Genomic DNA, 14880 nt, shown 5'->3' on the forward strand with positions numbered 1-14880 from the left:
GAATTTATGACATTTTTGAAATAGCGCATCTCATTATCAATTAACAAACACAAAATCGAAATTGAAATAATAAGTAAGGCAAAAGTCCAATACAAAGTAGCATAAAATCTTCGTAAGAAGTAAAGAAAATAGTTGATCACGATGATAATGATATATGAATCGTGAAAATTGTGGCCTTCTAAGCCTTGACTTGCTCCAAGTACTTGCTCTTCTCATCTTCATCCATGAAGGCTGTGATAGGAAAAGATCTCCCGATTCCCATAGGAGTCTTGAAATAGATGTTACGAGGTGCAGCCTCCTCAATGCTCATCTCAACAATCGGCACCCAGAGAAGAAATTGCTTGCTCTTCACTCCACTCATCTTCTTCATCTTCCCCTTCTCTATGTAGGCAGTCACTTCTCGGTCATACCTCACGAGGGTGTTCGACCCCACGAAGTAATGCTCGTAGGGCGCCTTCTGCTTCATCCACACATACCCCGTTTCACGGACTAGGCCACACTCCTCGAGGTCCTTGAGGGGCAGCACGCCCCGGGGGAACCCGAGGTCGTGCAAGAGTGTTAGGGAGTGGTTGTAGCACTCCTCTGCACCGTGGATGATCTCCGCTCCTGCTCGTTGCTCCTCTTGTGATTTCTTGGTAGCCATTGTGTTAGGGTTGGTTGTGTTAGGGTTGGATTTGTTGGGGTGCTTAAATAAGCAGTGTGGAGGGAAGGGGAGGCTAGTTTGTGGATCGTGGTTGTTCTTGGGAGGTTGAGCTAAATTGATGCTCTTGGTTTATAGTTGTTTACCAAACAGGTCATTATTGAGACCTCTGGTGATTGGCTGGCAGGTGGTGAGTTTCACCAATATTTTATTGCTTTTCTTATAGTTGAATTTTTTATAGGAAACTTATGGGGAGACATAACATGCTTTTTTAATGTAAAGTCATAATTTTGTGGTGTCTATAGAGCCTTGAGGTGTTGAGAGATCAGAAAACAATGGCCTGCTTCTAATATCGTGTGATCCACCATCTATGTAATTACTATATCGTGTGATCAATATCTCGAAATTAGTACTTGTAACATTCCCTAAGTAGCAGTACTCCACGATTTGAAGTCTTCATCTTTGCTTCTAATAAGATTTAATAGATAAGTTAGTCTCAACTTTGTTGACTTGTTTAAAAAAAAAAAAAAACTTTGTTGACTTGTTTTATATCTCAGCATTTGATTTAGATTTAATTTGACTTTTTTATTTTCTCTTAATATTATATGCAACTTTGAAACTGGAATTTAGGTGAAATTGAAATTTTGGCTTTCATTGATAACTTTTGATATTCGTTGTTAGGATAGTCTCACTGTTTTATCAACATTACACGAGTTGAAATGATGTAATTTTGATTCATCTGTATATTTATGTTTAGGCGGAGATACGAGTATTTTGTACACTTTGCTCATCTAAGAAACACTAAATTTTCTTTTTTCATGGGTAAATGAATTTAAATTTAAAAGTCGTGGCGCCACGGAAGACTCAATATCTTAGGCATTAGCCTCTCCATAGCTTGGCCAACTCACAATTTAAGAACATCATCTAGACAAACATTCATCATTGCCAATGCATAGATCAAAAGTTACCGGTTAACTTAAATCAGCATTTCAATAAAGGGTTAAGCTGGATAAACATTGAACAATTCAGAGAACAGAAAACATGCGACAGGGTAGTAAGAATTAAAACTCAAGGTTGTTCATATGGGACCAAGTAAATAAACACAACTGTAAGCAACTAGATAGAAAAGTGCTACAAAATTTGCCAAATGAGTCTAAGTAATGAACTGCCATGCTTGGGATGCTGCAATGTTCTTGTAGCAACCGGAAGTCTGCCATTAAAAACGAAAAAACAGAGATACAGTCGGTCCCCTCCCATCATAAACACACATAACAAAATGATCACATTGCTTAAAACAATCCATGATTTGGAAAGCAAGCAAACCTATGAAGCTTTATGAGCCAAGCAATTGTTATACTAAGTTGCATTCAATCTAATACTTGAGATTTCAGTCACACTGCCTTACTTATCACGTCAGTGCTTCTACTATTATAAAACCAGCAAAATGAGGCATAAAAACATAAACATGCATATGCTTGGATCCTCGGGATTTTTTATTTTTAATTTTACAACTTCGTGACAAGTTCATCAATGCCAAGTAATGCACTGAAGATAGTGAAATCCAATTAAGTGAAAGTATCAATCAATAGATTAACATGATTTCAAGAAAACTATATGCCTCTTTAATTCAACATTGAAAGAGGTAAAACTGGAATGACTGGATCCCACATGAATGTAGTACCAAACCAAACAAGTTATGAAGTTATGCACAAAATCAACTGGAATTTCGAACTAGTAATTGTTGTTTTTTTATCATATAACCTAACCATAGCAAATGACATCTTTATCAAAATGCACATGCACCAGCAATTTGAATGATTATAATAAAGCTAAGGCGGCTAATTTGGTTTTACTAATAGATCCATCACAAGAAATTGCAGAAAAATTCCACACTGATTCAAGACACATACAGACATTCGCAATTACAATCATTTGGCTCATCAGACCGAATATATAAATAAATTTCAGATCAAATATTCCGAAAACGAAAGTCAATTTAGAACCCTCACAATTAGGCTGCGCCGACGATAATGTTGTTGATGGGAATGAAAATCAACTTGACGAAAAATCCGACGAAACCCATCACGACGAAGCCGATCGCCGTTCGAGTCGCGACCTTGGTGAATTCTATAGAAAAACAAAAAAAAATCAACCGTAAATAATGAAAATTGAGGGTAACAAACATCGATCGGTTTCACTCTGTTATCGGAAAAGTTGTACCTTTCCGATCGGGCTTGTGGCAACGCTTGACGAGGCGGATGCTGTCCTTGGAGAAATCTCTCAGCGGATCGAAAACAGAATCCAAAGCATCCATAATTCTTTCTTTTCCTTTTTGTTGTGCTAAATCTGTAGCCTCGCTCTGTAGATCTGGGTTTTGAGATCAGAGTAATTGTTACAAAGACGATTGGAATGGAGCAGTTTTTTTTATAGAAGTCGAAATCAAAGACAAGTCCTGCAAGGGCAAGGCGATGACGCTATCTGAAATACCGAAATTACCCCTGATGAATTTGGATTTATCAAAATCTTATTTTGCCACTGCAGTAATGTCAAAATTACGGTCCAGCCTCGCGAGTATCATTTCATTTTTCTTAGGTTTAGTAACAGAGTGAACTAGGTTCTTGCGTTTTACACCTAATGACCTAAATGGTGTACTTAAACTTTAAGAATATCTTGGGTAGTCTTTAAACTAAGACGTAATTATATTTAGGGTACTTTTTCACTATTCATTATAATTTTACACCCAATATGCACCCAAAACATGAATGTCATTTTTTAACTTTCATATCTAGGTACTGGATTTGATGTTTTCTTTATCTCTTTTTAATACTGAATATGATATTTTTTCTTATAGTTTAAGTACCTAAAATAATACTATTCACTTCACTTTTTCAACCACTTTATGTCGGATCTTCTTTCTCTCTCTTTCTCTAAAACTTGTAGAAAATAAAAAATTAAAATAAAAATACTACTATGAAATTCTTAAATATATTAATTATAAAAAGTAATTATAAATTTAATTATAAAAATGATATGTAGCAAAAAATAATCGAATCAGAATCAAAATTAAATTTAGTTACGAATTATTTTGATAATTAAATTTAAAAATTAAAAATGTTATTCTATATTTAAGAATTTCATAATACTACTATTTTTTTTATTTTAAGTTTTTACTTTCTACAAATTGTAGAGAAAGAGAGAGAAAGAAGATATGACATAAAATGATTGAAAAAGTGAAGTGAATAATGGAGTATCATTTTAAGTACTTAGACTATAAAAAATATCATATTCAGTACTACAAAGAGATAAAGAAAATATCAAAGCTAGTACCTAGATATGAAAGTCTTAAAATGTCCTTCATAGCTTGGGGGAATTTTGGGCGTAAAATTGTGATGAATAGTGAAAATGTACCATAAATGTGATTACACCTTAGTTCAGGGACTGTCAATCATATTTTGAAAGTTTAGGTACTATTTGCGTGCAAAACGCATAGTTCAGGGGTCATTTATGTAGTTCACTTTTAGTGATACATCCATCCATCATTTAAATAATCATTTTAACTTGGCACAAGTTTTAAGAAACTGTTTAATTTTATGAAGAAAGGTAAATAAAATACAAGACCTATTTTAAAGAAAGGTAAATAAAAAGTTAATGAAATGTAAGGTCTACATATAAAAAATGAAATAAAGTAAATGGTTCTTTAAATCGTGGATAACCCAAAATGACAAAATGACTCTTTAAATGGTGGACAAATAGAGTACTTATTTAGGGATATTGGCGTCTAATATCACGAAATTTCCTAAAAATTTATTTTTCCCCCCAAATATGAAAGTTTGTATATAATATTATGAATTTAAATAGTTGTTGTTCCACCGGCGATAAAATTCGACTTACATTTCATTTGTTATTACATCATACTCCCCCGGTCCGCGAATATGAGTCCCGATTCATTGTTTCTATAAATAGTAAAAAGTCTCACATTCCACCAACTCATTCCACGCACATATCTTTTAAAACTATACACGTTTAGTCCATATTCTACTAACTTTCTTTTACCCACTTTTCTTAACATTTTTTAAAACTCGTGTCGAAAAGAAATGACACTCCTATTCGCGAGCATGAGGAGTACTAAGATATGATTATCACTTAAAAATGATAATGACGTGATTAAAAATTTCCTAAAAAACAGATATGGTTGTCCGTTTCGTTATAATTTAGTTGAATTTTGTTATCGTTGAGAAAAATTCAACAACTATTTAAGTTTGTGAAATTATATGTCTAAGTTGATAGTTAGTAGAAAAAATTAAGTTTTTAAAAATTTCATAACATCAATATTCCTATTTTTTTAACGTATTTCCATCTTATTTGTCTTAATCAACTACAAAAATGATATTTGAACAATATATAATGCATATTTAAGGTATTTCATGAAAATAAATTATATTTAAAGTACTTGAATAATATTTTAATTCATTTGAGATACTTTTTATATTTTTCCATTTCTTCACTTTTTTGCATTGAAGGGTATTTTGTAATGCTTTTTTTTATCATCTTTTCTAATTTATTTATAAGTTATACTACTACATTTATAGGTTATCTTCATACTCTTCCAATTTATTTATAATTTGTATCATGCTCTTTAACTTGACTCTACTTTCTTTCTTTCTTTATTATTTATTTCATTTATCGCTCTTAATATTATTAGTTATACTTCATAAATAATTAATAGTTTAAAATAACGAATGAAAATAATATACAACAAAAAAATAAATCTATATTTATACCAATGTAATTATTTAACTAAAAATAATAATTTGAATAAATAATATTATTATATAAATATTGTTAACATATAAAAGCAAATGAAAAAAGAAAAAAATAATTATTATAAATATAATTTCGTAGTTTAGCTCAAAACAACTTTTGTAACCACCAAGAGACAAGTAAAAAAAAAAAAAAAAAACCACCAAGAGACAAGAATAGGATGTGGTCATGACATGAAAAATCAGACAAGGGCCATTTACGTCATTTCACCTAATTACAACTCTTATTAATTCCATCGCACTTGCAAGTGCAATCATCCACCACTCTCACAACAATTCCAAGTTTGAACCCTATCAACACTACTCCGCCGTCTCTTTCCACCGTCGTCAATGGCTGCCGCTGCTTCCACCTCCGCCTCCCCACCCATCACCAACAACAATCATCTCACCAACCCCAAGCTCACCGCACGATTCACTCTTCCACTCCCCCATCACTCCACCCCCGCCTCCTCCCGCTCCCGCCGCCCTCTCCAAATCTCAAGCGTCCTATCTTCCCCAAAACCCAAGACCTCCTCCGACGACGCCTTCGTCTCCCGCTTCGCCCCCGACCAGCCCCGCAAGGGCAGCGACGTCCTCGTGGAGGCGCTCGAGCGCGAGGGCGTCACCGACGTGTTTGCCTACCCCGGCGGCGCCTCCATGGAGATCCACCAGGCCCTCACGCGCTCCGACATCATCCGCAACGTCCTCCCCCGCCACGAGCAGGGCGGCGTCTTCGCCGCCGAGGGCTACGCCCGCGCCTCCGGCCTCCCCGGCGTCTGCATTGCCACCTCCGGCCCCGGCGCCACCAATCTTGTCTCCGGTCTCGCCGACGCCCTCCTCGACAGCGTCCCGATGGTCGCCATCACCGGCCAAGTCCCCCGCCGCATGATCGGCACGGATGCGTTCCAGGAAACCCCAATTGTTGAGGTAACTAGGTCAATTACGAAGCATAATTATCTCGTGTTGGATGTTGATGATATTCCTAGAATTGTCAAGGAAGCCTTCTTTATTGCCCGATCTGGTAGGCCCGGCCCTGTTCTCATCGATGTTCCCAAAGATATTCAGCAGCAAATGGTGATTCCGAATTGGGATCAGCCTATGCGGTTGAGTGGCTATTTTTCTAGATTGCCTAAGCCTCCTAGCCAGCTGTTGTTGGAGCAGATAGTTAGGTTAGTATCCGATTCGAAGAAGCCGGTGCTTTATGTAGGAGGGGGTTGTTTGAATTCGAGTGAGGAATTGAGGAAATTCGTCGAGCTTACTGGAATCCCCGTGGCAAGCACGTTGATGGGGCTTGGTTCCTATCCTGGTTCGGATGAGGATTTCGCCTTGCAAATGCTGGGAATGCACGGAACTGTGTACGCAAACTATTCAGTAGACAAGAGTGATTTGTTGCTTGCTTTTGGGGTTAGGTTTGATGACCGTGTGACTGGTAAGCTCGAGGCATTTGCTAGTCGGGCTAAGATCGTTCACATTGATATTGACTCGGCTGAGATTGGGAAGAATAAGCAGCCTCATGTGTCGATTTGTTGTGATATCAAGCTGGCCCTTCGAGGGTTGAATTCGATACTTGAGGAGAATGTGAGGGGTGGTGGTGTTAGTTTCGACTTTTCAGCGTGGAGAGATGAGTTGAAGGAGCAAAGGATCAAACACCCCTTGAGTTTTAAGACATTTGGAGATGCAATTCCCCCTCAATATGCGATTCAGATGCTTGATGAGTTGACGGGGGGAAACGCTATCATTAGCACTGGTGTGGGGCAGCACCAGATGTGGGCTGCACAGTTCTACAAGTACAATAGGCCGAGGCAGTGGCTGACCTCGGCTGGTCTTGGCGCCATGGGATTTGGTCTCCCTGCAGCCATTGGAGCTGCTGTTGCGAGACCTGATGCTGTGGTGGTGGACATTGATGGTGACGGGAGTTTCATGATGAATGTTCAAGAGTTGGCCACGATAAGAGTGGAGAACCTTCCCATCAAGATCATGCTGTTGAATAACCAGCACCTGGGCATGGTGGTCCAATGGGAAGACCGTTTCTATAAGGCCAACCGCGCTCACACTTATCTAGGAAACCCGGCAGATGAGTCGCAGATATTCCCCAACATGCTCAAGTTTGCAGAGGCTTGCGACATACCAGCAGCCCGGGTGAGTAGGAAGGAAGATCTGAGGGCAGCGTTGCAGAAGATGCTGGACACCCCTGGCCCGTACTTGTTGGATGTGATCGTCCCTCATCAAGAGCACGTGCTGCCTATGATTCCCAGTGGGGGCGCTTTCAAAGATGTGATAACTGAAGGTGATGGAAGAACTAAATATTGAGCTCGGTAAGGATATGCTTCGTAGCATCTTCTATTTTGTGCTGTTACTTGTTAGTGTATTTAGGTGAGTTGGAAAGGTCGAAGCTTGGAACACATATGCTGTCAAGTATTATGGTATAATGTACTTTTGCTGTAGGGTGTAATAAATGGAGTATGACGTATGTAAGATTTTAGAGCAGCAGCAATGCATGTTTTTTTAATCTATATATGGTGAAATGCATCAAGCTTAGTATCTATGGTTTATTTTCATGTGTGTCAATGTGTGTTTTACTTGAGTTAGGAGACACTGAAATAGGTGTATTTTTCTCTCTTTATCAAAAGCACTTAACATGGTGAGATGGAAATACTGATTTGGAATTCGTTGTAACTAGGTACTTTTTTGGCCATTAAAGTTATCTTGCATTTTGAAAACTTGAGAAGACTCCAATGAGTATAAAATTTGTACCTACTCCAATTTGTGTTACTTTTCTATAGCACAGCACAGTGCGTGCGTAAACACTGTGTTTACACTCGGCTTTTAATAAGTCTCAGTGCTAATTTCGTTTCGTTTTTTGGTTGCTCAATCTCAATCCTATCGTCTTAAATCATTATTATTTTAATAAATTTCGTAAACACAGGACTGTCACATGATAACATGTATCTGTGGATCTCTCAAATGATAGTGGAATATGTTCTTTTTTTGATAAATTTTACCTAATTTCTGTGTAATATAAAATATTGTAAAGTAGCAATAAATATATTGACCAGTACTTTACATAATTATTAGTACTACATTTTTCATAATAATCAATGTTTTCTTGTAGCAACTTATCTTTCTGATCCCACAAATGGCGATGGTAAAATTTAGGCAAACGATTTTAACTGAATTCGAATGGATATTTGTGATTTACAAATGAATCATACATTAAACACTACATATCTATTAATTAGGAATTTGTAATTTCAGAATTTAATTATAAATCTTTAACTATATGTTTTCGATACTACACTATTTATTTCAAGTGTAAAATAAAGTATATAAATATAATGGTGGGAACCCCAAGATTGTGAGTGTGTGCATATTTTCACTATATTTGTTGGTGGTGGCATATGAAATCGTGGGCATTATGCCATACTTGATAAAGTAATAACTAAAAGACATACTAATGACAAATATTCAATTTAAAAAAAATGAAATTAATTTCCTGGTTTTTCACAGGGGTGTTTCATTATGGATTGGGAATTTTTGTAATGACATGTTTAAAATTAGATTAATTTTCTTTCTATAAAGAGAATACAGTACTAGTAACAAATAAAGAAATACAACACCAAGATAATAATAAACGTGTTTCTTTGTTGGAATATGATCGGTTTAAAAGAAATCAACTAAGCATTAACTAAAACCATTTTGAGTTTTTTATTTTTAATTGTTTTTTATAGGTAAATAAACATAAATCTAAAGGCTCTGCCACGGATGACTCAAAGCTGAGAACTTTGGCCTCATCACTAACCACTCTACCGCGGGCCAACTCATACACACTATGTTATATGACACTAAAATCATTTGAGTTCCAATTAGGCGTGGTGGTAACCTATAAAACGCACAATATATGATTTTTATTGTTCAATGAAATAAATATATATTGATGTTGGTGTCAAGATGGCCTATTAGCTCAGTTGGTTAGAGCGTCGTGCTAATAACGCGAAGGTCGCAGGTTCGAAACCTGCATGGGCCACTTTTTTAATATTTTACTTAAATTTTTTCTATTATCCTTAACGCATGTTTATTAATAAGTCGTTAAACACTTTAAATTTCATAATTCGTTTACCCGCCAAATAACTATGGAGTATAAAACTTTGTTGGTTTTGCATTTCCTTTCAATTTCAAAGCTTTTTATTATTAAGTCTAATCTGCTTATTTTTAAATTTCATAGAGTTGATTCCTTTTTTTAGCCAGAGGTCTATCAAAAAACTTTATTTAATTAGAAAGAAGATTGATCATTAAAAAATTTATTCAACCAAAGTAAGAGCATTCCCAACGGTGAGCAGCAGCTCACCGTCCGTCCTTGCCGCTGGCAAGGACGAGCTCCGCCACCATTGCGCTCTTGCCGCTGGCAGGGCGCTGCTCTATGCATAGAGCACGTCCGTGCCAGCGGCAAGAGCACGAGGCGTGACGTGGCAGCTTCTGATTGGCCCGTTGATTTATCATTTATTATTATTATTTTTTTAAAAAAATTGAAAAAATCTGAAAAATTCAAAATTAATAAAAAAAATATTGTCTCACTTCCTAATAAAATATATCCATTTTTTCCACACTTTTAATTTATTTTTTTCATTATTTTTACCCCAAAATTCATACTTTCATCTATAAATACTCTCATTTCAAACACAAAAAATGACACTATACTAAACAACTCTCTCAATCTCAATTTTTAGGATTTTAATTATGTAATTTTAAATTTTTAGGAGTTTAATTATGTAATTTTTATTTTTTAGGATTTTAATTATGTCGTTTTTATTTTATTTGTCATTTGTAATATTATTTAGGTTTTTTAATGAATTTTAGTATTATGGAAATGTTTTTGTTTAATTGAATTTTAAATTAATTGTGCTCGTCCTTGCGGAAGAGCACAGCTGTGGGTGTTGTGCTCTTGCCAGAGAGCAGGCATGAATAGTACCGCCCGGGCCCACAACCGTACCGCTGGCAAGAGCACGGTTGTGGATGCTCTAACAACTCATACTATCATTCTGTTATAGTAGTACTTCATTCAGAAACTACAGGTTCATACATTTAAAGCGAAGCTCTCTCTCTCTCTCTCTCACACACACACACACACACACACGGTATGATGCAGCAAAGATGAAACAAGAAATGCAAGAGAAGGGATGGTATGGAAAAAAGAGGATATCAAATGTGTAAAAGGTAGGTAGAGCAAAGTGGCGAATTTCGACCAAAAAATAATTATCAGTTCAGTGTATCATTGCACTGGAAACATTCTGCACATGTTTTTTGATTGCATTGATAGGAGGTCTCAGTCCCTACACAAGATCAAGTTTTATACAATTCCTACAACCACATCTTCTTTTATGCAAGAATTCAAGCCCCATTTATAGATATGATAACCTAAATTCCTTCGCTCCAAGCAAGTGACCACCGCGCTACTCTCCCTTGTCACTTCACCATTACTTTCAACTGCATCAAACAAGAGTGCCGTCATTAATGTCTGCACATGATTCATGCGAAAAAACAAGTAAAGAAAATATGTTGAATACTCCAAACTGACGCTACAAGATTAGTAGGTAGGAACTGCAAACATTGTAACAATCATGTGAAGCTGCTAAAGACACATGATCGTACAAGCATCTTAGTGATGAGGATGCCAACTATCTATTGTAACGATCAGTCAGTGAAAACAATAACAGCAAACGATGACATAAACTTCATGTTTATTATACTATGCAAGGCCAGTCCCCCCACAGCCCCATCATGGGCAGTCTCCCACCAACTCAAGCGCTGCTCCTATGATGTACATGAACTTTATCAAAATCTGCAGTATCCAACATTCTACTTGAATCATTATTAGGGAATTTCAGATAAAACGATTTTCCTTTACTAGGGAAACAAATCATTTTCCCAGTGACAACACTTTTACCATAATGATTCTTATCCCCACATAATGATTAATCAAGTTCAGTTTCTTCAGATGAATTTAGAGGAATACACAAAAATTGTGGTAAAAAGATCTCGAGTGTGATGGCAGGTTATGCAAATAAGAAAAACCAGGAGTCTGATTCCAAAGATGGTGCAGGAAAATCACCAATAGCCATTACTGCTTGCTGATTTCGACCAGGTTTGTCTTTTGGTATATCTAGTCCAGGTACAAACAGCTGATTTATTATGTAATGCAAATGGATTACAGAATTAAGGTTGAGGAAGGTGATTGAGACAAATGAGTAGGTATAAACTGCTACTCATAAAATTAAAACATAGCATGGATGGAGAGTGAAAAACTGAGATGCGGAATCAAAGCTTGGATTCTAATAGGTGCAAAGGACCTAAATCATATGCAGAAAGAGCTGACAGACAGCCAAAGAATGAGTTTTGCATGAAGAAATTGCTTCCGTGATGTCTAGACATACCAGGAACACGAGAAACACAGGCACCAAATGGGAGAAGGTTGACCAGAAGCCTGTTAAATTACAGTATTGCATTATGTAAATTATTATTGTGTAACACCATCAAATGGATAATTATGATTCAGGAAACTATAGTACGCCTGCATAAGCTACTAGTAATGCTAGAGCAAGATATTATGGTGGAAATGCAGACATTAAACGGGTGCTTGGTATGATGGAATAGAGAAGGGAATAGATAGTGAGTCCTACCTCCATTTCCACTCATTTGTTCTTAGGAATAATCATTCTTACTAGACAAGTCTTAGTCATTCCTTCCTCTAACATGAAAATAGCCAATCCAATTCTATCCTCATTTCACCCACCTTCATTCCATTCCATCATACCAAGCAACTCTTAAGAGCCTAGTATGTGCTTCAAAGTTCAAGGAAATAATTTATTAGTAAACAAGAATCCTGCAGATCTTTGACTGATGGCTTCCGGTTTAAAGGTATCACTTTCCTAGGCTAACTTGCTTGCCACTAAATTGACCTAAACAAAGGGTGGTCAAAGTAAGAAAATCCATGATCTATGAGCCACTGAGAATTTTCAGTGATTAAATTTACATATTTTTTGGATAGTACCAACTCCACAAGATAAATTTTTTTACAGGTAGCTGCATATACAGCAGAGGTGCAATACAGCAATAGAAACCCTACTACAATATTGAGAACTAAAGGATCACATTAGGATGACCTTTAAGTTATCACAATAGAAGCCCTTAACAGACAAAAATCTTTCATATCTGCCTCAAACTGCATAACAATTCTGAGACTTTGTCAATTTTGGGACCATGATAAGTTATGTCGACATACATAAGGACACACTAACTCCATACGTTATGGCGATTATTCAAGGAAATCTACCCACTAACAAAGCTTACAGTAGCAACCTACTTATGGAGATGATGCGAGTGAACAGAATTCACCAAGATATGGATGTTAAATAATTTAAGTGTCAAACATGTCTCATCTCCATAGGTAATGACTATCATCTAATGCATTGAACTAGAATACCGTTTTCCGCTCAACTCCTAGACATTTTTCAAGGCGAATTAAGCAAAGCAGTATGAAGTATGAACAAATTATAAACTCAGTAATACCGGAAAAAAACTGAAGACATTAGAAATTCCCCTGAACGTGAGTAGAACTCAAACCAATATCCACTGTATTCCCATGTCACTTGTATGCAAAACCAAAACACAGTAGTATTCAAAGAGGACATTAAATTATTCACATATGAAAATCAGAATTTAAAAACACTTAGGAAGGGTAAAAAATCAAAAGTTTATTTAGGGAAATAAAACGCCAATGTTGACCTTCACACATATCACCAGCAACTCAAAATTGATTTAATTACAATATACGACGTATTATTATCAACTAATACATACCCCAAAATGCTACCTAAACAAAACTTAGTTCTGAAAATAACGAAGAGCAGCTCCAGATCTACGTAACAAACCGAAGAATTAACAAAAAGCAACACAAAATAGAAAAAAAAATTACCATAATTGAGTTACCCTCAACCGTCAAGGTTCCCCTGACCGCTGCTGGCACCACCACCACTCCCGTAGGAGCCATCATCAGCCCCCGTCTGCCACACCGACTGCCAGGCCTGGGACGGCGGCGGCGGCGGAGGCTGCACGTAAACCCCCGGATCCACACCAGGCACCACGGCGGGTCGCCCAATCATCGTCTGCCCCATGGGCGGGTAGAAGTAGGGCACCACGGGGACCCCACCAGGGCCAGAAGGTGGGCCCACAATCCCCCCCAGAGAGGCCGCCTCGTCCTTAATCTCGTCCCTGGGCACAATGTCGACGAGGAAGTCGAAGATGTCGGTGCGCGTGATAGCGGCGGCGATGTCGTTCTTCTGGAGGGTGCGGCGCTTGTTCTCCTCGGCGTGGAGCCAGGAGCGGATCGTGAGCTCGAGGATGAAGAGCTCGCACGCCTTGGCGAAGAGGATCGGCGCCTCCGCGGAGATCATGCGCACATCCTCGTCGGCCTTCATGATCTTCTTGATCCGCGCCAGGGGCAGCTGGTGGTTCTTAAAATCGTTCACATTCTGGATCTCGTTCTGCTGGAAATTCCAGAACATCTGCAATTGCTGCTGCTGCTGCTGCAATAGGTGCTGGTACGGCGGCTGCGATGGGTACCCCGGCGCAGCTACGGCCGGCGGGTACGGCGGCGTGGCGCTCTGCTGCGGGTTGTTCTCCATTGCCTCTGCGATTTTCTTGGCCTAATTTGGGGATGCAAAATTGAGATTGGGAATTCTTCTCTATTTATTTGCTTTCTGTTTTGTTAGAAAGGGAGCTGCATAATATATATACGCTCACATATAGAGGTGTGGAATGAGTGTGATTTCGTTGCTCCAGCTAAATGTACACTTTGGGCTGCATGTGGTACAATGATATGGCTTGAATGGGAGTGGCAATAGTGTTTTTGTTGATTGGAAAAAGTAAAATCTGATTTATGAATGTTTATTTGGAAATACAATTTGATTTTTGTCAGATTTTACGGGGTAATATGCTTTGAGGATATGAGCATCGTGATATTATTGAAAAATCGATGGTTATGTTTGTGAAGTTAGTGGTAATATTTTAATTTGTAACTTTTGTTTTTATATGCATTATTTTATGAAATAAAAAGTGACATTTTAGAAAGGAGAATAAAATATGAACCAATGGTTAATATCTTATCTATGAAGATGCAATATGATTGGTGGGTTGATTTTGACTCGGATGATGGGACATACTTTAATGGAAAAGGGTTTTGCTGCATAAACTTAACAATGAAGAATAAATTCGAAATACGAATACTTGTATTTTATGTATCACTCAAAATTCAAGGATTTTTTTTTATATGTGACTAATCCAATTTCTAAATAAATTGGTTTCAACCTAATTTTAATGTGATAAATGCAAATTCTATACATGGTACAAACTCAAAACTCCTCAGCATAACATCAACACAATTTAAAC

At 37.3% G+C, this 14880-nt stretch overlaps 3 protein-coding genes and 1 non-coding gene across 5 annotated transcripts; 2 read left to right on the forward strand and 2 right to left on the reverse strand.

The window, feature by feature from the left end:
* Positions 1-40: 40 nt before the first annotated feature.
* Positions 41-1850, reverse strand: LOC121752294. Its single transcript, XM_042147285.1, has one exon. It carries the CDS (start codon positions 641-643, stop codon positions 179-181), a length of 465 nt encoding a protein of 154 aa, XP_042003219.1. The 5' UTR covers positions 644-1850; the 3' UTR covers positions 41-178.
* A 3875-nt stretch (positions 1851-5725) lies between these two features.
* Positions 5726-7952, forward strand: LOC121753309 (acetolactate synthase 1, chloroplastic-like). The gene has a single exon (XM_042148566.1). It carries the CDS (start codon positions 5791-5793, stop codon positions 7747-7749), a length of 1959 nt encoding a protein of 652 aa, XP_042004500.1. The 5' UTR covers positions 5726-5790; the 3' UTR covers positions 7750-7952.
* Positions 7953-9389: 1437 nt separating this feature from the next.
* On the forward strand, positions 9390-9463 carry TRNAI-AAU. The gene has a single exon. It is a non-coding gene; the product is annotated as a tRNA-Ile (tRNA).
* A 1192-nt stretch (positions 9464-10655) lies between these two features.
* Positions 10656-14255, reverse strand: LOC121750769 (nuclear transcription factor Y subunit C-1-like). 2 transcript variants are annotated; one of them, XR_006039938.1, is made up of 3 exons: positions 13409-14255; positions 11868-11917; positions 10656-10920 (listed from the first exon to the last, which is right to left on the reverse strand). XR_006039938.1 is itself a non-coding variant. In XM_042145374.1 (2 exons), exon 1 carries the CDS (start codon positions 14115-14117, stop codon positions 13425-13427), a length of 693 nt encoding a protein of 230 aa, XP_042001308.1. In that variant the 5' UTR covers positions 14118-14243; the 3' UTR covers positions 10656-10920; positions 13409-13424. The 2 variants fall into 2 exon arrangements, 1 of the variants encoding a protein (XP_042001308.1); XM_042145374.1 differs by lacking the exon at positions 11868-11917 and having other exon boundaries at positions 13409-14243.
* Between the last annotated feature and the right edge of the window lie 625 nt (positions 14256-14880).

The sequence above is a fragment of the Salvia splendens genome, chromosome 10, assembly GCF_004379255.2.
Source record: "Salvia splendens isolate huo1 chromosome 10, SspV2, whole genome shotgun sequence".
Classification (NCBI taxonomy): domain Eukaryota; kingdom Viridiplantae; phylum Streptophyta; class Magnoliopsida; order Lamiales; family Lamiaceae; genus Salvia; species Salvia splendens.

Bases quoted from the DNA above. Each gene is read 5' to 3' on its own strand.
- LOC121752294 (XM_042147285.1), bottom strand. From the start codon at position 643: ATGGCTACCAAGAAATCACAAGAGGAGCAACGAGCAGGAGCGGAGATC.
- LOC121753309 (XM_042148566.1), top strand. From the start codon at position 5,791: ATGGCTGCCGCTGCTTCCACCTCCGCCTCCCCACCCATCACCAACAAC.
- LOC121750769 (XM_042145374.1), bottom strand. From the start codon at position 14,117: ATGGAGAACAACCCGCAGCAGAGCGCCACGCCGCCGTACCCGCCGGCC.